General features: G+C 38.9%; 1 protein-coding gene across 1 annotated transcript; it reads left to right on the top strand.

Annotated features, from left to right (window-relative positions):
• Positions 1–23,604: 23,604 nt before the first annotated feature.
• Positions 23,605–24,549, top strand: LOC125111460 (olfactory receptor 478-like). Its single transcript, XM_047753399.1, has one exon. The coding sequence runs from the start codon at positions 23,605–23,607 to the stop codon at positions 24,547–24,549; it is 945 nt and encodes a 314-aa protein (XP_047609355.1).
• The last annotated feature ends 1,013 nt before the right edge of the window (positions 24,550–25,562 follow it).

Below are 25,562 nucleotides of genomic sequence, written 5' to 3'. Positions count from 1 at the left end.
TATGTCCATAAACAGTTGAATAGATAAAGAAGATGTGGTGTATATGTACAATGGACTATTACTCAGCCTAAAAAAGAATGAACTTTTGCCATTTGTAGCAACTATGGTTGGACTTGGAGGGCATTATGTTAAGTGAAATAAGTCAGAGAAAAACAAATACGGTATGACATTACTTAAATGCGGAATCTAAAAAAAAGTACAACAAACTAGTGAGTAAAACAGAAAAGTAGCAGCTTGCAGATATGGAGAACAAACTAGTGGTTACTAGTGGGAGAGGGACGGAAACGCCATTTAGAGTAAGGGGGAAATGGTCATTATGCTATGATATGAAATAATGTGAGAGGCTGTTGAGAATTGTAAAGCAGTGTAGAATTTAGAGGATCTTCAATTCAATAAAAGGCTTCATTACACATGTATGAGTGACAAAAATTGGTTTCATCCTGATCGAGTTTAAATTTTATTAAAATGGAATTCCACAAAAATAAAGTCACCTCCCTAAAAAATTATCCCTAATCATCCTGATTGAGTTAATGAGTTCTGCGTTCACATCTGATTATATCATGACATTTTTTTTTTCTTTATCTTTTAAGGGCCATACCTGCGGCATGTGGAGGTTCCCAGACTAGGGGTTGAATGGGAACTTCAGCTGCCGGCCTACACCACAGTCACAGCAACACGGGGTCTGAGCCGCATCTGCAACCTGCACTACAGCTCATGGCAATGCCTGATCCTTAACCCACTGAGCAAGGCCAGGAATCAAACCTGCATCCTCATGGATGCTAGTCAGATTGTTTCCACTGAGCCATGACGGGAATAGCATGATGACACTTTAATATGTCTGACTTCTATACTAGTCAGAGTAGAGGTTTTACCATTTAGTATCCTACCTGCAACATAATATGGTAAATATAACAGTTTGTGGCATAAGATTTCAATGAATAAATGGAGGGCCATCTTCCCTAGGAAGTCTCACATGCTTTTTTCTAGATGCACTGACTAATCCTTCCCAATTGCTTTCTCTCTATCATTTACTTAATTTTTTTTCTTTTTAGGGCCACACCTGCAGCATATGGAAGTTCCCAGGCTAGGGGTCGAATGGGAGCTGCAGGCCTACACCACAGCCACAGCAATGCTGGGTCCAAGCGGCATCTGCAACCTATGCTGCAGCTTGTGGCAGTGCCGGATCCTTAACCCACTGAGTGAGGCCAGAGATCAAACCATATCCTCACAGACGCTATGTCAGTTTCTTAACACACTGAACCACAATGGTAACTCCTTGTTTACTGAAATTTGACATGTGCTAAGGGTTGTTGACTGACTCCTTCAGTACATTTCAAGATCCATTAAGATATGCCACATCACTTAGCAATGTGGTAAGTACATGCCAATACCATTTCAACAAACCCATAGCCATATAACACTTAATGGGGAAAAGTTGAAAGGTTTCCCACTAAATCCTGGAACAAGACAAGGATGCCCACTCTCACCAGTTCTATTCAACACAGTATTGAAAGTCCTAACTACAGTGATTAGATAAGAAAAAGAAATAAAAGTATCCAAACTGGAAGGGATAGGTAAAATTGTCATACACAGGTGATATGATATTCTGTATGGAAAACCCTAAAGACTCTGTACAAAAACTATTAGAACTAATAAATGAATTCAGAAATATAGCAGGATACAAGATCAATATAGAGAAACCTGTTGCATTTCATTACACTAACAATGTTGTTAGGATAAAGAATCAGAGAGAGAGAGTGAAAAAAATTCCCATTTAAAATCACATCAAAAAACCCACTTAGTAACAAACCTAGCCAAGAATGTGAAAATCCTATGCATGAGAACAAAAACAATTAATAAAGGAAATTCAAGCTGATACAAATAAATGAAAAAAATAGAGAGCCCAGAAATAAACCCACACACTTAGTCAATTAATCTTTGACAAAGGAAGCAAGAACATAAAACGGGGAAAAGAAAGTCTCTTCAGCCAAATGGTGTTGGAAAAACTAGACAGCGTCACATAAGTCAATGAAGTTAGAATCCTCCCTCACACCATGCACAGAAATAAACTCAAAATAGTTTAAAGACAAATGTAAGACACAACACCATAAGCTCCTAGACGAGAACAAAGGCAAAACATTCTCAGACATAAATTACATATGCTGCAGGTACAGCCATAAAAGAAAAAGAAGAGAGAAAATATTACTGTAATTTATGTCTGAGAATGTTTTGCCTATGGTCTCTTCCAGGAGGTTATGCATTTAGTATTTGCAGACTTTTTGATGATGGGTATTCTGACCAGTGGGAGGTGATACCTCATTGTGGTTTTGATTTGCATTTCTTTAATAATTAGCAATGTGGAGCTACTTTCCATGTGCCTTTTGGCCATCTGTATGCTTTCTTTGGAAATACCTATTTAGGTCTTCTGCTCATTTTTTGATTTTTTTTATATTGAGTTATATAAGATGTCTGTATATTTTGGAAATAAAGCTCTTATTGGCTACATTACATGCAAATATTTTCTCCCATTCTGTAGCTTGTCTCTGTTTTGTTCATGGTTTCCTTTGCTGTGCAAAAGCTTCTAATTTTGATTAGAACCCATTTGTTTATTTTCCCTTTTATTTTTATTGTCTTGGGAGACTGAAAACTAAGAAAATATTACTATGGGAGTTCCCATGGTGGCTCAGTGGGTTACGGACCTGATGCTGTCTCTGTGAGGATGTGGGTTTGATCCCTGGCCTCACTCAGTAGGTTAAGGATTCAGCATTGCTGCAAGATGGGGCATAGGACACAGATATGGCTCAGGTCTGGTGTTGCTGTGGCGTAGCCTGCACTGCACTTCCATTTCAACCCCGGCCTGTAAGAGCTTTATTTCTAAAATATACAGACAGATCATATAATTCAATGTAAAAAAACCCAATCAAAAAATGGGCGGAAGACCTAAATAGGTATTTCTCCAAAGAAAACACATGGAAAGTAGCCCCACATTGCTAATCGTTAAAGAAATGCAAATCAAAACCACAGTGAGGCATCACCTCCCACTGGTCAGAATACCATTATCAAAAAGTCTGCAAATAATAAACACTGGAGTGGGTGAGGAAAAAAAGGAACCCTCCTACACTGTCGGTGGGAATGTAAATTGGTGCAGTTGCTATAGACCAGTCTTGACGTTCCTTAAAAAACTAAAAGTAGAGTTGCCATATGATCCAGAAATCTTCCTCCTGGGCATACATCTGGAAAAGATGCAAACTCTAATTCAAAAAGGTACATGTACCCCAGTGTTCACAGAAGCACTCTTTGTAAAAGCCAAGACACAGAAACAACCTAAATGTCCACTGATAGGAGAACGGATAATGATGTGGCATGTTACTCAGCCACAAAAACGAAGGAAATAATGCCATTTGCAGCAATATAGATGGACCTAGAGACTTCATACAAAGTGAAATGTCAGGCAGAGAAAGACAAATATCATTTACATGTGGAATCTAAAAAAATAATACAAATAAACTTATTTACAAAACAGAAATAGACTCACAGATATAGAAAACAAACATGGTTACGAAAAAGGAAAGGGGAGGGGGAGAGATAAATTAGGAGTATAGAATTAATAGATATATACTAATATATATAAAATAGATAAATGACAACAATTTACTGTATAGCACACGGAACTATATCCAGTATCTTGTAATAACCAATAATGGAAAAGAATCTGAAGCTGTATGCCTGAAACTAATATAACATTGTAAATCAACAACAGTTTAATAAAAAACCAAAAGAAGAAGGAAATAAAGATGAAATGAGTTAAATAAATGCATAAATTAGCAAAGAAAAAAATAAGTTAATACCAGTATTTAATGCATGCTTGTTTAATGAATAAAGTATATTTCCCCTTCCCCTCCCCAAACCCTCTAAACTTTAGGAGCTATTTGCTTGGAACAAAGCAAAACATTTATTATTTTCTGGACAATATACTTCATTTTCTGTGGCATCAAATAAGACACAATTGCAGTAACTGCTTCTATAATAGGAAGCATGTCAGGGCCATCAGAGGAGCCTTCTAGAAAATTACATACCTTCACTCCCGTCCATCCCTAGTTTCTGTCAGGTCTTTCAAATAAAATGAAAGAAAAACTTTGGGAGTAATTGGTGTGTCTAGGTTTTGAAACTCTCACTGTGATTCTGCGACTTCCTTTTCCCATCTATATTCATGTTAAATCCCACTTTCCTCATGTTGCCCAAGGAACTAGTAATTGAAAATATGTCAGTGCAACATTATTCCCATTATTTCTGGTCATGTTCCAAGAGACAGAGTTTGAGGAGGTGTTTTCTGGCCAGGCTTCTGTGATTAATTCATCTTCCTTGGGCTATACCACTACCATAGAGTGATAGGGACATAATTGATTTATTTGCCTGAAAAACCCATTTCTAGTTTGTCCAAAAACCCTTGCAGAGAGATCTGGTGGACTTAGCAGGTCTAATTTCTTTGAGATGGCAATGAGACCTTGCAGAAATTTGAGGCTATTTCTTGATATTAAGTCACATGGCAGACTCTTGTGTCCTATCACCACATCAAATCCCTGGATAGTGGACACTTTAAACCAATACACCTCTGAGGTGTATATCAAAGCCATGGCCAGCCTGGGACAGAGGGGACCACTGTGTCACCTATCATTTCCCACAAGGTTGACCTGGAGGATTTTCCTGGCAGCTCCACTTAATTTTTGCTCATGGGAAATCACTGAAAACTGGAGAAATGGTAAATATTCATAAGCAAGTCTTTGGAAAAGTGCATTTTTAACTTTCTCCCAACCCAGTCAAAACAAGAGTCAGCTTTTCTACGATCTTCAGAAAAGATATTGATAATCTTAATGGGAAAAACAAGAATTATGTTTCATTGAATTATAGGTATGAGTTCTTATATAAAATTTAACAAACTTTGCATAAATTAGAGATTTGTGAGGCTTATGCTTACTCTGGTTGTAAATGATGGGTAGATAGGTAGGAACTTATTCTTTCAATGAGGCTGTATATTAGCTTCACCAAGGGAATGCTTGTTGTTTTTATAAATGACCACTACATCATTATGAACCCACTGACCACACTGAGGGGCCAAAGGAAAATGAGGGGTGGGGAGTACGAATTGCCAATGATTTACAGTAAAATTTACAATTAAATAATGGGTGAACTATGGAAATTGCCTAAGTGTTTTATACGTGGTTTTCTTTACTCTTTCCCACTTAACTGTTTTGATACAATATAATCACTTAATCGACTTGATATTAGACCTGGTATTATATTGGAGAGTATTTGTTAGTGGGATAAATGGTTGGGCAAAATTAGAAGGCCTGTGATCAAGTGCAACTTCTGCTTCTATTTCATACAAAGCGCAAATAGTTTAATTTCCCTGGTAATCACTTCTCTCCTCTGTAATGTGGCCTTAACTATGCCTCTTTACAGGGTGACAACGTTGTGCCTATAGACATGTCAGATGATAATTGCTTAGTTTGTGGTGAGTCCATCTCCATTTGCTAAAATATCACATGGTTTATGGGCAAATTTCCCTACAGTTGCTTAGCAATATTTACCTGCTCATAGGTTGCTGGTAATGCAGCACCAACTCTTCTGCTTAGTAAGCTGTGTAAAATCTTTTTCCCTTAGCACACCTTGCTTTGCTCTGGAGTATGCAGACCTGTTCTCAGCGTGCAGCTTTCTAATCTCCCCTGGTTGTTGTCTGTGTGCTAATTATGCTGGAATAGGAATGCAACAGCATTTATCCCCAGTTCAATTGTATCCTTAGTATTTTCAGTACCTTCTGCCTATTAATACCTGCAGCTATTTGGTTATTAGTGGATAGAACACAGATTTCATAGATAAAAATATAAAGTGAAATCCTACCTTATGCCAAAAAGGAATCTCTTAAAGGAGTCTCTTCCAATCTCTTAAAAGAAGAAAACATTAAACTGTATGAAGAACTCACAGCTCATTCTCTTCTTTCTACAGTTCTCTTTCTCATGTCATTTAGGGATAACTTTTTAAGTCATTTTGCCCTTTGAATGCCTGTGATGCTTGGCTTCTATACCTGTAATTACAAAGTGTCTTATAACCACAGTGTGGCATCACCTCTATTTCTTATGGCTGGAACCGAGTTTCATTTATATTCCAATGAGAATTTTATGGTCACCTGAGACCATTGCCCCTTGACACAACTTGGATTTTTTTCCTTTCTATTAGCTACCAGGAAGTTCGTTCTCTGTGGACCTAGAGCTCATTGTGAAATCCACAAAACATTGCTTTTATTCTGACAGAGTATCACGATTATTCAGTCAAGTTTGTTCTTATTCACTTGAGAAAACACAAGTAAATGAAATTCAGCTTCTTGAAATACATTTTAGAACATGGGTGATTCCATCACACACACACACACACACACACACACACACACACACACACACCCTTCGTCCTCCTCAGTATCAAGTCCCGCAGGTCTTCTGTCCTGTGCACAGGGCTAAGGACCGGGTTTATCACATTGGGCATTGCCTAGGGAATCATCCAGAAGAAAAACAGAAAGGAAGATGCCTACACAGAATGATTGTTACAATGTGCTCTCATAAGTCTGCTGTAGGTGTCCTTGTGAATGAGGAAAATGATTGAAATTAAAAGCCTCCATTTAATTCAGTGCCCCTCAAACATTTCTCCTGTATTTCAACAAATTTTGAAAACATAAATCCATTCTGAACCAATTACACTGTTAGCATCTGTAATCCAGCTCCTAGATTGTTCTGAGTCTCTCGTATTGCATAGGGGAGTATCCCAAAGCTCAGTGGGTGTAAACAACTAAAGTCACACAGACGGGCTCAGTGGGGATGACGGAAACGCCGAATGTCTTGTTCGCTCCTGTGAGTGCTGGCTGTCGTCTGAGACTTGAGAGGTGGGTTCAGCCTTTCTGCATGTGCAGGCTGAGGGTCCTCTGGCAGAGCATTCCAAGAGAGCCAAGTGGATGCTGTATCGACTTTTACAGCCTACCCGGCCTTCGCTGAATTCTTTTCATGCAGACAGCCTTAAAGTACCACCCAGGTTCTAGGAGATGGAAATAGATTTCAGCTCTTGGTGGGAGAGTGAAAAATTTCTGGAAGAACATCTGGGACTGGAATTATTGTTATCATGATTTTGGAAAATGCATTATGCCGCTCATAAAGATTTTACTACCTGTGCTTTATCGCATATCTTTTTGTACCTTATCCATCTCTTTTTAAAAAATAGATGATTTTTAGAAATTATAGTTGATTTAAAATTTTGTGCCAATTTCTGCTGTACAGCAAATTGATCCAGACAGACATACACATGCACACATATATATACATTATTTTTCTCATATTATCTTTCATCATATTCTATGCCAAGAGATTGGATATAGTTTCCTGTGCTATACAGTAGGACATCATTGCTTATCCATATTAATGTAATATTTTGCATCTATTAACCCTAAGCTCCCCATCCACCCCGCTCCTTCCTCTGCCCCCTTAGCAACCACAAGTCTGTTCTCTATGTCTGTGAGTCTATTTTTATTTTGTAGATAGGTTCATTTGTAGCATATTTTGGATTCCACATATAAGTAATATCATATGGCATTTGTCTTTCTCTTTCTGACTTACTTAGAATGATAATCTCTAGTTGCATCCATATTACTGCAAATAGCATTATTATTATTTTTTTTTGGTGAGCAGTATTCCATTGTGTATAGGTACCACATGTTCTTTTTTAAATGTGGTTTTTATTTTTTCCATTATAGTTGATTTCAGAGTTTTGTCAATTTCTATTGCACAGTGAAGTGACCCAGTCATATACACACACACACACATTCTTTTTCTCACATTATCCTCCATCATGTTCCATCACAGGTGACTAGATATAGTTTCCTTTGCTGTACAGCAGGATCTCATTGCTTATCCACTCAAAATGCAATAGTTTGCATCTATTAAATCCAAACTCCCAGTCCATCTGTCTCCCTCCCCCTTGGTAACCATAAGTCTGTTCTCCAAGTCCGTGTGTTTCTTTTCTGGGGAAAGGTTCATTTGTGCCATATATTAGACTCCAGATATAGGTGATGTCATATGGTATTTGTCTTTCTCTTTCTGACTTACTTCCCTAAGAATGATACTCTCTAGTTGCATCCATGTTCCTGCAAATGGCATTATTTCATTCTTTCCCATTGCTGAGTAGTATTCCATTGTATATATGTACAACATCTTCTTAATCCACTCATCTGTCAATAGACATCTAGGTCATTTCCATGTCTTGGCTATTGTAAATAGAGCTGCAGTTGAAATACCAAAGGCATTTACACAAAGATCAGGAGCAAGACAAGGACGTCCCCTCTCACCACTCTTATTCAACACAGTTTTGGGAGTCCTAGCCACAGTTATCCACCTTTCCATTCATCTAGTTTTATGGTACATATCAAAGGACATTTCAGATAACAGTACAGTTCCTCAGAGTTTTGCACACATATTATCACTAGAGTCCAATATTTTTTACATGTTTTATTTGATGCAGTTTTATGGAAATTTGCATAAAGTGAAATATGTGAATCTTAAGTATATGACTGCTATGTACTGGCGAATGTGTTAACCTGTGTAACTCAAGCACCTATTTTCCTATAGAATACTACCCCAGCCCAGGAACTTCCCCCACATAAAGGTTCTCATTATTCTGATGCTTTTTTCCACCATGGCTTAGTTTTTCAGGTAACAGAATTTCATACAAATGGAATCATATAGTATGTACTCTTTTTTTGTAAAGTTTCATAGGGTGTTTTAAGTACATACAAAGGCATTTGATTTTTGGGGTGTTTATTTTATATCCTGAAAAATTACTAAATTAATCTATTAAATCTGAAAATTTTTTGTGGAGTTTTTAGTATTTTCTAAGATCATGATGTCATCTGAGAACAGAGCAATTTTATGTTTTCCTTTCAATTTGGATGCCATTTATTTATTTATTTATTTATTTATTTATTTATTTATTTATTTGCTATTTCTTGGGCCGCACCCGCGGCATATGGAGGTTCCCAGGCCAGGGGTCGAATCCGAGCTGTAGCCGCCGGCCTACGCCAGAGCCACAGCAACGCGGGATCCGAGCCGCGTCTGCAACCTACACCACAGCTCACGGCAGTGCTGGATCCTTAACCCACTGAGCGAGGCCAGGGATCGGACCCGCAACCTCATGGTTCCTAGTCGGATTCGTTAACCACTGCGCCACGACGGGAACTCCTATTTATTTATTTTTAATTTTGTCTAATTTTTCTTGCTAGGACTTCTAGGACTATGGTGAATGGTAGCAACGTGAACAGACATCCTTGGCTTGTTCCTGATCTTAGAGGGATGAATAGCTCTTGGCTTTCGTCACTGAGTATAATTTTAACTGTGGGCTCGTTATGTGTAAGCTTTATTATGTCGAGGAACAATGCTGCTATACACAATTTGTTGAGAGCTTTCTATTAGGAAAGGATGTTGTATTTTGTCAAATGCCATTCTGTATCTATTGAAATGATCATATGTTTTTCATCCTGTATTCTGTTAGTGTAGTGTATCACATTATCAATCAGTAAAATGAAAAGGCAACATGTGGAGGGGGAGAAATACTTGCCGACATATATCTGATAATGGGTTAATGTCTGAATGTATGAGGAACTCAGAAATAAATAGAAAAATTACCAAATAATTTGATTAAAAAGTAATTAAAGTAACTAAATAGACATTTCCCCAAAGAAGACATACAACCAGCCAATAGGTTTATGAAGAAGATGCTCAACATCATTAATCATTCAGGGAAATTAAAACCATAATGAGGTATTACCTCACTTGTGTTAGAGCGGCTATTTTCAAAAGGCTAAGAAATAATAAGCACTAGAGAAATGTGGAGAAAAGGGAACTCCCATGGGAATATAAATTGGTGTAGCCAGTATGGAAAACAGTATAGAGGATTCTGAAAAAAATTAAAAATATGAATGAGAAGTCTCACTTCTGGGTACATATCTGAAGGAAATTAAATTAATACCTTAAAGAGGTAAATGAACTCCCACATTCATTGCAGCATTACTCACAATAGCCAAGATATGTAAACAACTTGTATTCATTGATAAATAAACAGATAAGGAAATTCAGATATATATGCAATGGAATGTTATTCAGCCTTAAAAAGGAAAGCATACCTTTTGCTTATGTGGATAGGCTTGGAGGACATTAAGCTGAGTGAAATAAGTCAGAGACAGACAATTTGTTACACGATATCTATGTAGAATCTAAAAAAGTTGAACTTAGGTGCATGAAAAGTAGAAAAGTGATTGCCAGCAATTAAAGGGTGGGGGAAATGGGATGATGTTGGTCACGGGATACAAACTTTCAGTTATAAGATGAGTAAGGTCTAGAAATCTAACACACAACGTGACTAGAGCTAATACGAATGTATTGTATACTTGAAATTTTCTATGAAAGTAGATCTTGAAAGTTCTCATCACAAGAAAAAAAGATAGCTGTAACTAGACTTATCATGGTGGTAATTTTGCAATATATATATATATGTATTTAGTCATTATGTTATACAGCTGATGCTAATATAATGTTATATGTCAATTATTTCTCAATAAAAGTTGACTACATTAAAAAATAGAACATCTCAACTAAAATACCAAAATTTACACCTCTAGAAACCAAAAAAGAACAAACTAAGTTGAAAACTAGAATAAGAAAGGAAATAAAGAGCAGAAACAAATGAAATAGGAACCAGAAAAATCATAGAAAAGATAAAATATACTAAGCTGGATCACTTAAAAGATCAACAAAATTGACAAATTTATTTAGAGTAACTAAGAAAAATCAAGGAGTGAAATAAAATTAGACATGAAAGAGAAGACATTGAAACTAGTATCATAGAAGTACAACGTCATGAGACTACTGTGAATAACGATATGCCAACAAACTGGGTAACCTGGAAAAATGGATAAACTCCTAGAAACATACAACATAACAAGACCGAACCCAAAGAAACAGAAAATCTGAACACCAATCACAAATAAGAACAGTAATCAAAAACCTCCCAATAAACAAAAACAAGGCCCAGGTGACTTCACTGGTGAGTTATACCAAACATTTAAATAAATCAATGCCGGTCCTTCTCAAACTCTTGCAAAAACTGACAAGGAGAGGATACTCCCAAACTCATTTTATGACACCCACATTACCCTGATGCCATTCAGATGAGAAGACTACAGAAAATAAAATTACAAGCCAACTCCTTAATGAACGTAAAAGCAAAAATTCTCAATGAAGTACTAACACACTTAATTAACAGCACATTAAAATGACCATGTACCATGGTGAAAGTGGCATAGATCTCTGGAATGTAATGATGGTTCAACATACGCAAATTATACATGTGCTTCATCTTAATAGTAAGAAAGATAAAAATCTTATGACCTTCTCAATAGATGCATCTATGAAATTCAATGGAGTTTCATAATAAAAGTTCTCAACAAATTGGGTATAGGATTGTACTGCAAAATAAAAGGCTATATATAGGAAGGCCGCACCTAAAATCATACTCAGGTGAAAGAATGAAAGCTTTTATTCTAAGAATAGGAAAAAGACAAGGATGCTGACTCTCACTACTCCTTTTTAACATAGTTCTGGAAGTCCTATCCAGAGGAATTAGGGCAAGGTAAAATAAATAAAATAAATAAATAAAAGGCATCCAAATCAGAATAGGAGTAAAACTGTCTCTCTTTCAAGTAGCATGATTTTATATATAGCAAATCCTAAAAACCCACCACAAACTGTTAGAATTAACGAATTCAGTGAAGTTTTAGGGTATAAAATCAACACACGAAAAAAATCAATTGTGTTTTTATACACTAACAATGAACTGCCAAGAAAATACTGTGTTCTGATTTACTATATACACGTATGGTGTATATATAGACATATACATGCACTCACACAAGTTTAAAAATATTTTTAGCAGTTTCTGTCATGGCTCAGTGGAAGCTAATCTGATTAGTATCCATGAGGACACAGATTTAATCCCTGGCATTGCTCAGTGGGTTAACAACACAAAGTTGCCATGAGCTGTTGTGTAGGTTGCAGGCATGGCTGGGATCCTGTGTTGCTGTGGTTGTGGCTTGGGCTGGTGGCTACAGCTCCAATTCTACCCCTAGTCTGGGAACCTCCATATGCTGTGGGTGTGGCCATAAAAAGACTATGTGTGTGTGTGTATATGTATATATATACGTATGTATATATGTGTGTATATATATATATATATATAAAATATGGGAGTTTTTTAAAAAATATTTTTAAGCTGTATCCTGTTTGTATCAGAAATATGGTGATGCAAGGACATATCAGGTAATCAGACAATATTTAAAAAATTTTGTATACACAGTCATGATTTTATTGGGACTACTTCACATTTTCTACTTTTATTTATCAAAAACATGGATTTTTAAATGTTCAAGGTTCTATTATTTACCATCTGAGGTTTAGGCCATCTGCATGTCTTCCTTTCTTAGACTGTAAATGATGAGATTAAGCAGAGGGGTCAGTACTGTATAAATGATGAGATTAAGCAGAGGGGTACAGTACATCAGCATATACTCACAGAACGCGTCCCTGTCCTGGGGCCTCAAATAGACAAAGCCACAAACCCACAGTGTAGGCGCGCCTCAGTCAGGTGGGAGGAGCGGGTGGAGAAGGCCTTACCCCTCCCCTTGGCAGAAGGCACCCTCATAACTATGGACCCAGTGAAGACATAAAAAGTCATCACGAAAATAAAGCTGCCCCCCCACACAAAGGGGGAGAGTGCAAAGAGACTCGTCTCATGACGGGAAGCGTAAATCAAAGCTCAGGCTGACCGCAGGCAGGATGTCACAGGAGTGCTCGCTGGTGGGGGAGTCACGGAAAGACGAGCTGGGTGCAGTGATGGCAATGCACAGAGAAACCAGGGACCCGGCCACCCAAGAGGCCATCGTCAGCCCAACGTTCTTGCGGGTCAACAAGGGGGAAATACCTCGAGGACCCTGAATCCATATCTATGACAGCGTTATAGATATGTGGGTCCTGAGATTGTGGTCATGAGGCTTCTCAGTTAGGGCGGCTCCTCTGCCTGTGCTGTCTCTTGGCTTCGAATGAGAAAACCTGTGAGTATTGTTTTCCCCAAAATACATGCCTGGGATACCTGCTGGCGTGGTAAAATATTCAGTTCTATATGATGGTTGGGCATAGTATTTTGCCATTATTTTTGGTTTTCTGTGACTGTATCCTTTGAAACTTTCATCTTCCTGCACCCACCGTCCCTCTGCCAACTTGCGTCCATCTCAAATGTAGAAGGTGGCTGTAGGAGGAAAGTGCAAGTGTGTGTGGTCAGCACCTCCAGCAGTTCCTCATATTTCTTTTTTTGTCTTTTTAGGGCTGCATCCACAGCATATGGAAGCTCCCAGGCGAGGGGTCGAATTGGAGCTACAGCTGCTGGCCACAGCCACAGCCACAGCAATGCAGGATTTGAGCCGCATCTGTGACCTACACCACAGCTCAGGGAAATGCCAGATCCTTACCCCACTGAGTGAGGCCGGGGATTGAACCTGCATCTTCATCATGGATCCTAGTCAGATTTGTTTCTACCCAGCCACAATGGGAACTCCAGTTCCTCCCCTTTCTATTTCCTTTCCTTTACTCTCTAGGTTGCCACTGGGTCCTCCCATGGCAGAACTGGAGCAGGAACAAGAGGTAACTGACAGCAGAGGCTGTACTTGACCAGAGATCCAGCCGTCTTAAGGTGAGGCTTTTTCAGGCACGACTCAGACATCCTTCTCTCACATTCCAGGGCTTACAGGCTAAACTCTGAGGGAGTCTCAGATACCTCCTTAATTGTCTTGTGACCGGGGATGGGGGCATTTCTGTCTTAGACTGAGGTTCTTGGAGGGCAGACCCTGAGACAAGCATCTGTCTCCAGGTATTTTATCTGGGTGGTGATCCAAGGAGGCAGGAGGCAGGAAATACGGAGGGTGAGACAGGCAAGGAGGAGAAGCAATTCAGGATCGCCGCTGTAGCGACAGTAGCTTGATTCCACTGAGAAGTGTAGAAGTCCAGAGCTTGCCTTCCAGAATTTTCCAAAAGAAGGAGGAGGAAGGATGGTGATGCATTCATTCCAGGCTCTGTCAATTGGGGTTCCCTCACACCTGGGATGTGCTTGCATGTGAACCTAGCAGGTTGGTAGTGGCTTCCCAGAGGGTCTTAGGCTTCAGAGAGGGAGTGGGACACGAGGTGGAGACATTAGTGGTTATCTCTGGAAGCAGGAAAACGAGACTGTGGGTCATAACCACCCACCGTAAGTGCCCCTAAAAATTATAATTGGAGAAAGAGAATGTGAGGATGGATCCAAACCCCTCACCACCTCAACCCACGGCGAGAGAGGGGAACACGCTGTCCAGTAATTCACTCTATAATGAATTGCCCCCTAAAAGTCATTTTTACTATACCCCTAAACTTATGCCATGAAACGTCCACAAATCGCATGATTAGTCAGATATTGTTGGACAACTTTCGGTTTTGTCATTTTTGGAGGGTGGGGTGGGTGAGGTCCCACTTGGCAAGTTCTGATTTGATGTCTTCATCAATGTTATCTTTAGTTAGTTTCCCTGAAAATAGATCCTGAGATGCAGGTTTGCTTTAACGTGATTTATTGGAGTTCCTGTCATGGCTCAGTGGCTAACGAATCCGACTAGGATCCATGAGGTTGAGGGTTTGATCCCTGGCCTCACTCAGTGGGTTAAGGATCCGGCATTGCCATGAGCTGTGGTGTAGGTCACAGACATGGTTCAGGATCTGGCGTTGCTGTGGCTCTGGCGTAGGCTGGCAGCTACAGCTCCGATTTGACCCCTAGCCTGGGAACCTCCACATGCCATGGGCGTGGCCCTAGAAAGACGGAGAGACAAAAAAGCAAACAAACAAACAAAACAACCGAAAAGTGATTTATTAAGGAAGTGCTCCGAAGAGAAACTGGTAAGGAAATCAAGGAAGGAGGACAGGGAGAGGGAAGATAGGAAATAAGGATACATTTTCAGAAAAAGTCCAGGTTCATCCTGGTGAATATTATTTACATGGTCACAACAGTATAAACATGTATTTAATTTAATCATGTATAATTAGCTTATGGAACTTATAACATTTAATCCTAATGGGAGAACACGTGTCAAGGTCCACGTGCCTGAAAAAAAAGAAGCCAATTTTGGGAAGAGATTTGAAGCTACATGAAGGTAGACAGTTGTCTTTATCTCCATAGAATAGGGTTCATTAGATTCTTTTTCCTTTTAGGGCCACACCCACAGCATATGGAGGTTCTCAGGCTAGAGGTTGAATCAGAGCTGCAGCTGCAGGTCTACACCACAGCACTGAAACACAGGTCCAAGCTGCATCTGTGACCTACACCACAGTTCATGGCAACAACAGATCCTTAACCCACTGAGCTAGTCTGGGGATTGAACCCACAACCCCCAGTCGGATTCGTTTCCATTGTGCCATGACACAAACGCCAATATTTTCTATAACTAAAGTAAAGCAATTAAATGTGAGATGTATACTACATAAAATCTCAAAGTTTAATAAAATAGAAATAATACATATAATCATATTAAAGGAGTTAGAGGAGTGGAAGATATACCTCTGTTTGTATTAATGCGAATTATGGAGATGTGAAGAATGCCAGTAAATTGAATATATAAAAATCCTGGAACAATAAAAAATATGCTATAAAATGACAAATTTTAAACTCAATGTTATTAAATTCAGTCTTGATTAAAATTAAAGTGAGAACCAAAGAACGCATATTGCTAGCTGGACACTTAATAGACGAAGAAATTGAACTTCTAAGTATCAGTCTTTGAGGTAACAATGAACTGAGCTGGCCATTTACTTCTTGGTTATAAATATGAATAAAATGCTGGAATATGTATAGAGAGTCATTAGTTAAAGTAACTAAAATCATGGGGGATTTTTTTTGGGTGTTAATATTTATGTTTATTCTTAATTTGCAAGCATAAATTTGAGTGAGTTGCTTATTGGTAATAAAGTCACATATGAGATTCTATTCTATTGTTATATAACTTTGAAACTTGACACCACTACATTTTTTTTTTTTTTTACTTTCAGGCCCTGAGAAATGATTATTTTTCTTTTTCTTTTCAAAAGATTATAAAATTAAAATTTATTCCCTATTGATAGTTAACTCATTGATTATCCTGTTCGCTCCTTGTCAAAATAAATTCAACAAATATAATCTATAAAGATTACCTCAGACATGAAAAAAACCACCATTTTTCCTACCAATTATCTTCAAACAAAATAAATGGGAAAATAACAGGAATATGTATAGAAATTCCAATTCTTCTTTAATAAAACATATCTACAGATACTGAGGAATATTAATCACAAAACAGACTCAAAAGTGGTTCCGGGCAGGGAGGTGCATGTTGGATCTGTAAAGGAAGAGGGAATGGACTACCGTTTTCCCTTTGAGCCATTTTAACTAAGCGGGAGTAACTCTTTGATGGCATTGAAACAAATGGTATTAAAGTATTGTAATAAACAACTCACTCTGGCTGCTGTGTGGAAGGCCAGTTACGCATCCAGGAAAGTCAGTTAGGACAGCTGTTGTAGTTTGGAGCTGGAGACAAGTGGACACATTTGATAGGAATTCATGGGGTGAGACCCACCTGTGTTAGTCGTTGGGGAGCACATGGGAGGAAATCAAGATCCTGAGTGCTGGCCGGGTGCTCAGGGCCAGGCGTTGTGTTTAGCAGTTTTAGGCAGAGTGCTGAGGGTGGGGAGAAGTTGGGAAACGTGGGTCTTCATGAGGCACTGAAATCTTGAAACTGACTAGGTGACAGTTTTAGGCAGAGTGCTGAGGGTGGGGACTAGTTGGGAAAGGTGGGTCTTCATGAGACACTGAAATCTTGAAACTGACTCAGCGACAGAAGTGGTAAAGAATACGTATTCTTTATAGAGCGTTGTGTCATCTGTAAATGGGGAAAGATTTACTTACTCCTTGATAATTTGGTCCCCTTTCCTTTCTCCTTTTTTTTTTGCCTTTTTGTCTTTTTTAGGGCCATATATGCTGCATATGGAGATTCCCAGGCTAGGGGTCTAATTGTAGCTGCAGCTGCCGGCCTACACCATAGCCACAGCAACACCAGATTCAAGCCATGTCTGCGACCTACACTACAGCTCATGGCAATACTGGATCCTTAACCCAATGAGTGAGGCCAGGGATCGAACCCGCATCCTCAAGGATGCTAGTTGGGTTTGTTAACCACTGAGCCATGATGGGAACTCCTTGGTTTTTTTTTAACATTGTCTTTCTAATGATTCTAAGACTTCCAATACTATATTTAATAGAAGTGATGAAAATAGGCATCCTTGTCTTTTTCTTTAGTTTAGAGGAAATGCTTTCAGCTTTCCTGCGTTGAGTATGATGATAGCTGCGGCTGTGTTTTATATGTCCTTTACTACCCTGAGGTATGTTGCTTCTATACCTACTTTCTTGAGTGTTTTTATCCCAAATTAATGTTGAATTTTATCAAAATATTTTATGCATCTGGGAGCTGATCATATGATTTTTTATTCTGCAACTTGTTACTGTAGTGTGTCACAATGAATGATTTGTGGATATTGAATCATCGTTGCCTTCCTGGACTAAAACACATCTGATCACTATGTATGATCATTTTAATGTAGAGTACACATTCTAGCTTTCAGTTTGACCTGAATTTAAAGTTGGATTTTAGAAGAAATGGACAAGTTCTTAGGGAATAACAGTCTTCCAAGATGGAAACAAGATGAAATAGATAAGATGAATGGATCAATCATAGGTATTGGAATTGAAACTGATGAAAACATTTCCAACAAACAAAAGTCCAGGACCAGATGGCTTCACAGGCGGATTCTATCAAACATTTAGTAAAGAGGTAATACCTACACTTCTGAAACTATTCCAAAAAATTGCAAAGAGAAGAACACTCCCAAACTCATTCTATGAGGCCATGATCACTCTGCTACCAACTAAACAAAGATACCACACATACACACAGAAAAAATACAGGCCACTATCACTGATGAGCATGGATGCAAAAGTCCTCAACAAAGCACTAGCAAACTAAATCCAGCAATATATCAAAAGGATTGTACACCATGATCAGGTGGGATTTATCCCAGTGAGGCAAGGAGTTTTCAATATCCACAAATCAATCAGTGTGATACACCACATTCAAAAACTGAAGAAAACAAAAAACATACGATCCTTTTGACAGATGCACAGAAACCCTCTGGCAAGGTCCAACACCCATTTCTTATAAAAACACTTCAGATAGGTGGCACCAAGGGAACTACATCAATATAATAAAGGCCGTATATGTTGAACCCACAGCTGACATCATTCTCAATGGTGAAAAGCTGAGAGTGCCAGCTGAGATCAGGAACAAGACAGGGAGGTGTGCTCTCCTAGTACAGTTCAGCATAGTTTTGGAAGTCCTAGCCATGGAAATCCAAGAAGGAAAAAGAAACAAAAGGAATCTGAGTTGGAAAGGAAGAAGTAAAATTATCGCCGTTTGCAGATGACGTAATGCTGTACCTAGAAAATCCTGAAGACAGTGCCAGAGAATTGTTAGAACTCATCAGTAAGTTTGGTAAAGTTGCAGGCGATGAAATCAATACACTGAAGTTGACTGCGTTTCTATATACTATCAGTGAAAGTTAAGAAAAAGAAATTATTTGCAGATGACATGATATCATACCGAGAAAATCCTAAAGACACTACCAGAAGACTATTAGAGCTCAGCAATGAATTGGGTCAAGTCATAGGATACAAAATTAATACACATAAAACTGACTGCATTTCTATACACTAACAACAAAAGATCAGAAAATTAGGGAAACAATCCCACTTATCATTGCATCAAAAAGAATGAAATACATAGAAATAGACTGACCTAAAGAGACAAAAGAGCTGTACTCTGAAAACTCTATGATGCTAGTGAAAGAAATCAAAGAGGACACAAACAGATGGAAAGACATACCATGCTCTTGGATTGGAAGAATCAATAGTGTTAAAATAACTACACTACCCAAGGCAAACTTACAGATTCAATGCCGTCCTTATCAAGTTATCGAGGACATTTTTCACAGAACTAGAACAACATATTTTAAAATTTCTTTGGCAGCACGAGAGACCCAGAATAGCCAAAGTCATACTGAGAAAGAAAAATGGAGCTGGAGGAATCAGGCTCCCTGACTTCAGACTATACTACAAAGCCACAGTCATCACCATATGGTCCTGGCACAAAGACGGAAATATAGACCAGTGGACAGTTGAGAAAGCCCAGAAGTCAAGCCATGAACCTCCAGCCAACTAACCTATGACAAAGGAGGCAAGAATGGAGAAAAAGTAGTCCCTTCAATAAGTGGTGCTGGGAGAACAAGACATCCACATGTAAAAGAAGGAAAGAGGAACACTTCCAAACACCACACACAAAGATAAACTCAAAATGGATTGAAGACCTAAATAGAGGACCAGAAAATATAAAATTCTTAGAGGAAAACATAGGCCAAACACTCTCCAACATAAACCACAGCAATATCTTCTCAGACCCACCTCTTATAGTTATTACAATAAAAACAAAAATAAAAAATTGGGACAACTAAATTGAAAAGTTTCTGCACAGCAAAGGAAACCTTAAACAAAATGAAAAGACAACCCACAAAATGGGACAAAATATTTGCAAAGAAGCGACTAACCAGGGATTAATCGCCAGAATTTATATACACCTTCTGCAGCTCCATACCAAAAAAACAAACAACCCCATCCGAAAATGGGAAGATGAGCTAAATGGACACTTCTCCAAAAAAAGACATACAGATGGCCAAAAAACACACGAAAACACATCACTAATTATTAGAGGAAATGCAAATCAAAATTCCTATGAGGTACCACCTTACACCCACCAGAATGGCCATCATCCAAAAGTCTACAAACAAGAAGTGCTGGAGAGGGTGTGGAGAAAAGGGAACCCTATTACACTCTTGGTGGGAATATAAACTGGTGCAACCACTATGGAAAACAGTATGGAGATGCCTCAGAACTAAAGACAGAATTACCATTTGATCCAGCAATGCCACTCCTGGGCATCTACCCAGAGAAAACCGTGACTCAAAAAATACAGGTACTCTGATGTTCATTGCAGCACTCTATGCAATAGCCAAGACACAGAAGCAACTGAAATGTCCATCAGCAGAGGAGTGGGGAAAGAAGAAGTGGTGCATATACACCGTGGAATATTCCTCAGCCATAAAAAGGAATGAAATAATGGCATCTGCAGCCACATGGATGGCCTAGAAATTATCATGCTAAGTCAAGTTGGTCAGACAGTGAGATACCAACATCATATGCTATCACTTATATGTGGAATCTAAAAAAAAAAAAGGACACAATGAACTTTGCAGAGCATATACTGACTCACAAACTTTGAAAAATTACAGTTTCCAAATGAGACATCTTAGGGGGTGGGGGGGATAGCCTGGGCATTTGGGATGGAAATGCTGTAAAACTGGGTAGTGACAACTGTTGAACAACCATAAATGTAATAAAATTCACTGAATTTAAAAATTAAAAATTAAAATAAAAAATAAAATACATACTTGGATATAAATTAACCAGTTGAGTACATTTAGACAAATATCTTAAATTAAGCCTCAGTTCTCTCTTCTGTCAAATTAGGGTACACTTAGCTCACCAATTTATTGTAAGGATTAAATGAGAAATGAAGTTCAGTGCTTAGCAAAGAGTAAAGTCTGAAGAAAACTTGGTTAGTAGATATCCATCAAAGGGTATGAATATCAGGAGGGTGAGACAAGACTTTCTAAAATTAGGATTAGCAAGAATATTTAGACTGAGCCTTCATGTTGAAAATAGCTATTTCTGCCATCACCCATCCAGGCAAAGAAGCAAGTACCTAGAAGTCTTTCCTTTGAGGCCTGTAGACTACGTCTGACCTGGAAGTCCTTCAAACCTCTTTTTCCTTCATTGTTCTCAAGCTATAACTTTTCTTTTCTGGCTGGACCTGCAGTATGTGGAAGTTCCCAGAACAAGGATCAAATCCATGCCAAGGCAGTGACCCAGGCTGTGGTAGTGACAGTGCCAGATCCTTAACTCACTGACCTACAGGGAACGTGCCCTATCGACAACCATCAAGATTTTCATCTTACATCTTTGGCTGGAAAAAAATATATACATCCTAAGTTACTGTTATTTAAAATTCAACTTTACATGGCATTCTGCTCCATGTTCCCCAAGACACCTAATGAACTCTCTTACATATATCACTATAAAACACACAAATGAATGCACACTGAATAAATGGAGCTAAAGTTACTATATTTTTGGGCTGCATACACAGCATGAGGACATTCCTGGCCAGCGACTGAATCTGCACCAGAGCAGCTACCCAAGTCACAGCATTGACAATGCCGAATCCTCAACCTACTGGACCACCAGGAACTACAGAAATTAAGGTTACTACTTAACATTTGATGCTTAGTATGCCTTAGCCTGAAATAGCAAAGTCAACTTAGAATCAATATTTAGGTATGAGATAATTTGTCATTTTACTCTCAATAACGACCAATGGAAAGTTCATGGAAATCTAGACACAAAGGAAAAAGTTGACTCCTTCAGAACTGACAGAACCTTAAACAGCTGTTTTTGTTTGAAGTGAGCTGCTCGGTACTCACTTGAGAACGGGATCGTGATCCCTGGAGCTTTGGGATTCACGTTTGAATCTCTAACGTCTTCAGAGGCTTATCCCCAAAGGCAAACAACAATAAAAGAGGGCATGGCTGCTGTATAAGAATAATGACTTTGAGTTTATTGCCATAACATGAAGCACTTCTTATTTCAAGAGGTAAGGTTTCGCCTTTGTGCGTTAGTCTGTCCTGCTGATGTTCCTTTACCATCGGAAAACATTTTCCTGTGAAGGTGCATCTGTGTTCACAAGCTGGGGCAGATGCAGTCCAGCAGTCAGCTCTCAGATAACCTCGGCTGAACTAACCTATGTTTCTACAGTCTGTCTAGTGTGCGTAAACAAGCATAATTCGCGAGACTAGGAGTCCTCCTTTTTCCACCCCAAATGTCAGAAACTCACATGCTCTTTCAACACCGTTTACACTTGGCCCTTGGCCATTACACTCATAGATTCTCTAGCTTTGTGGTTTCTTGGAGACTTACTTTTTGAACCTGTCTTGTGGAAAGAATTCCTCTATTTATTATCCTCGGAGGCTCTAACTTACAGGCAACCAGAGAATTTGAACAAAGTCAAGAAAATGAATCCAGAAACACAGAGAGGAGGTTAAACCTGGCCACTCACTGGGTGAACCTGGATAAAGGTCTTAACTTCTCAGGCTGGAGCTGTATTCAGTTGTATATCATGTTGAACCAACATCATTTTCCTTCTATAATACTGAATGATAAAACACTGTTACATTAGGAAATGACTTATTTGACTAAATGTGCTTTAATTATGTCCTAGTTATTAACCACAGAGTGTTTTGTGTAATAATTACATTCATATATCAAAGCACTTCATGAAACAGTAATTTAATGGCAAATATTATAAATAGGTAATTAATTTAAAACAGGTGGTCTCATTCATAGCTTTAATTTGGAACTCCTCTCTCTCTCTTCTTTGCCCTATCCGGAAAATGGTACTTCTCCTCTTCAATACATGGCCTTGGTCTATTTTACTCATAGAAACTCTAACCTTCGTGATTAGCCAGGCACTTCTTTTACACATTAGCTGTCAGACAGCAGAAGGGTCACTTGTTATCCATCCGTTTCCAAGAGACTCGACGTCATCCTAAATATCGTTTAATTTCACTTAGAGCACAGCTACGTGAGGAATGGACTGGATTCGAACTGCCTGGGGTTCACACCTTGATCCTACCACTTGCTGTGTAGATTTAGGCATGTTACCTAACATGGTCAAAGTCAAATTCTTCTGTAAATAGAATAGAAGCATGCAATATTTTGTCCAGGAATGAAAATAGAAATAACTATATAAAATTCTTATCATTGTGTCCATCATTTAGTAAGCATTAGTAAATATTGGCTATTACTTGAGTTCCCATAGCATAATCTTTATATATCTCAATATTTTTGTTATACGGATCATTTCATTTTGTGTTCTCATGATCCTTAATTTTTGAAATCTTTAGCTTTTAAATCACATTAAGTACACGTTATCAAAATATAATATTAAAAGTGTACATTATTTGAAGCAGGTTTTCTAGTGTTTTTGCTAAGAAGAAATTTTTCAAATATAGAAGACCCATCACATACACATACAAAATCTGAAATCTGCAGTAAAACAACTCCAAACTTCTCTTGGGTAACTTATGTGCTTATAGTAACTTCTATATGTAATAGGAAACATGGAATCATTGAACCACAACTTCTCTAATGCAGTGTTTCATCGCAGGTTCATTTTGGCAGCAGCTGCATCATCTCATGGGTTCCCTGGGAGAGGGGAACCACACTGCAGGGACAGAGTTCATTTTATTGGGCTTAACAAATGACCCAACCCTGCAAACCATCCTCTTCGTGATCATCCTGTGTATCTACCTGGTGACCATATGTGGCAATCTCAGCACAATCATTCTTATCAGACTCTCTCCTCAGCTCCGTCATCCCATGTATTTTTTCCTGAGCCACTTGGCTTTTGTTGACATGGGCTATTCATCTTCTGTCACACCCAATATGCTTGTAAACTTCCTGGTGGAAAGAAATACCATCTCCTATCCTGGATGTGCCATCCAGCTTATTTCAGGTGCTTTCTTTGGGTCAACGGAGTGTTTCCTTCTGGCTGCCATGGCATATGACCGCTTTGTGGCCATCTGCAACCCACTGCTCTATTCCACGAAGATGTCCACACAAGTCTGTGTTCAGTTACTCCTTGTGTCTTACATGGGTGGTTTTCTCAATGCATGCTCCATTACGATTTCCTTCTATTCTTTACTCTTCTGTGGACCAAATCGAGTCAATCACTTTTTCTGTGATCTTGCCCCCTTGCTGGAACTCTCCTGCTCTGATGTCACTGTTCCTGCAGTTGTCCCCTCATTCACATCTGGCTCCATCATTGTGGTCACAGTGGCTGTCATAGCTACTTCCTACATCTACATCCTCATCACCGTCCTGAAGATGCCCTCCTCTGAAGGAAGACATAAGGCCTTCTCCACCTGCACCTCCCACCTCACCACGGTCACTCTGTTCTATGGAACCATCACCTTCATTTACGTGATGCCCACGTCCAGCTTCTCCACTGACCAGAACAAGGTGGTGTCTGTGTTCTACACGGTGGTGGTCCCCATGCTGAACCCCCTCATCTACAGCCTCCGGAACAAGGAGGTTAAGGGGGCTCTGAAGAGACAGCTTGGCAGAAAAATATTTTCTTAGTGCAACCTGTTATTTTGAAGTATTTGATAAGAAGAAACTGAGTGAGTGTGGTTTAACAATATCCAGGGTATGTCATTAGTCAAGGCACAATTTTTTAGTAAGTGTAGGGAGTGGATTTTCAGATATCTAATTGGAAACCAGAGATCCCTAGTGCCTCATTTTTCTCTTAATAAAATAAAATTTTATTTATAAGTAAGGAAAACAAATTGCATCTCATGAAAAGATAATTCATCTATTGAAAATGACATTAAACTTTCATTCATGTATTTTCCCAAATTTGTATTCTGCCATAAATTAGGATTATTGTACCTCCAAACCTTTAAGTCTGTGTCCATTTTTAAAGGAAGTTTATCCTGTAATGAGTGTGATAACAAAGGTTTTGATTTTGTACATTCCAAGAGGAGATGACACGTGGGATCAGAACGTTTCTGGAGAGGATCTCGCAGGAAGGTTATCTGCTGAGGAGGGACTTTATGGACCCATAAACTCTGGCCCATGTTCTTAGTCTCTGGCTCCAGGCACCACAGAGGGTCCCCAGAGAAAGACAGGAGGCGATGTCCCTGACCAACCTGTGAATTCTGGCTGCTCCAAAGATGACTCCTCTGTGGGAATATGTAGGGTCCCTCAAGTCCTCAGGGTCTGAGTGAAACAAGTTCTTAGAGTGACTTGCTCGTGGTCAGGTCTGCATCCTGCTCACGAAGTAGGAAGGCACTGGATTTTCCCTCCCCTGAATTTCTGACTGCCCCCTGGAGAGCTTGAATCAACATCACATGCGGACGACGACCGCGTCTATTGACCTTCCTGTCCCCTCCTTCCTGTTTCAGGCACCATTCTGTCTTTTTGCTGAGAGACTCATGAGGCCTTAATCTTCTCACTCATTCATTTGTTCTTTTATATGTTCAAAGATTATGCTGAGTTTTCCTATTTGCAGATGTTCACAGGCCAGTGGAAATGTAAGTGACAAGCAGCTCATCTATCTGCCGTCATAGAATTTGTCTTATAGCGTAAAAACA

This window comes from Phacochoerus africanus, chromosome 11 (assembly GCF_016906955.1).
Source record: "Phacochoerus africanus isolate WHEZ1 chromosome 11, ROS_Pafr_v1, whole genome shotgun sequence".
Classification (NCBI taxonomy): domain Eukaryota; kingdom Metazoa; phylum Chordata; class Mammalia; order Artiodactyla; family Suidae; genus Phacochoerus; species Phacochoerus africanus.
The sequence above is the reverse complement of the archived record's forward strand: the minus strand, read 5'-3'. Positions and strand labels throughout refer to the sequence as shown.

Bases quoted from the DNA above. Each gene is read 5' to 3' on its own strand.
- LOC125111460 (XM_047753399.1), top strand. From the start codon at position 23,605: ATGGGTTCCCTGGGAGAGGGGAACCACACTGCAGGGACAGAGTTCATT.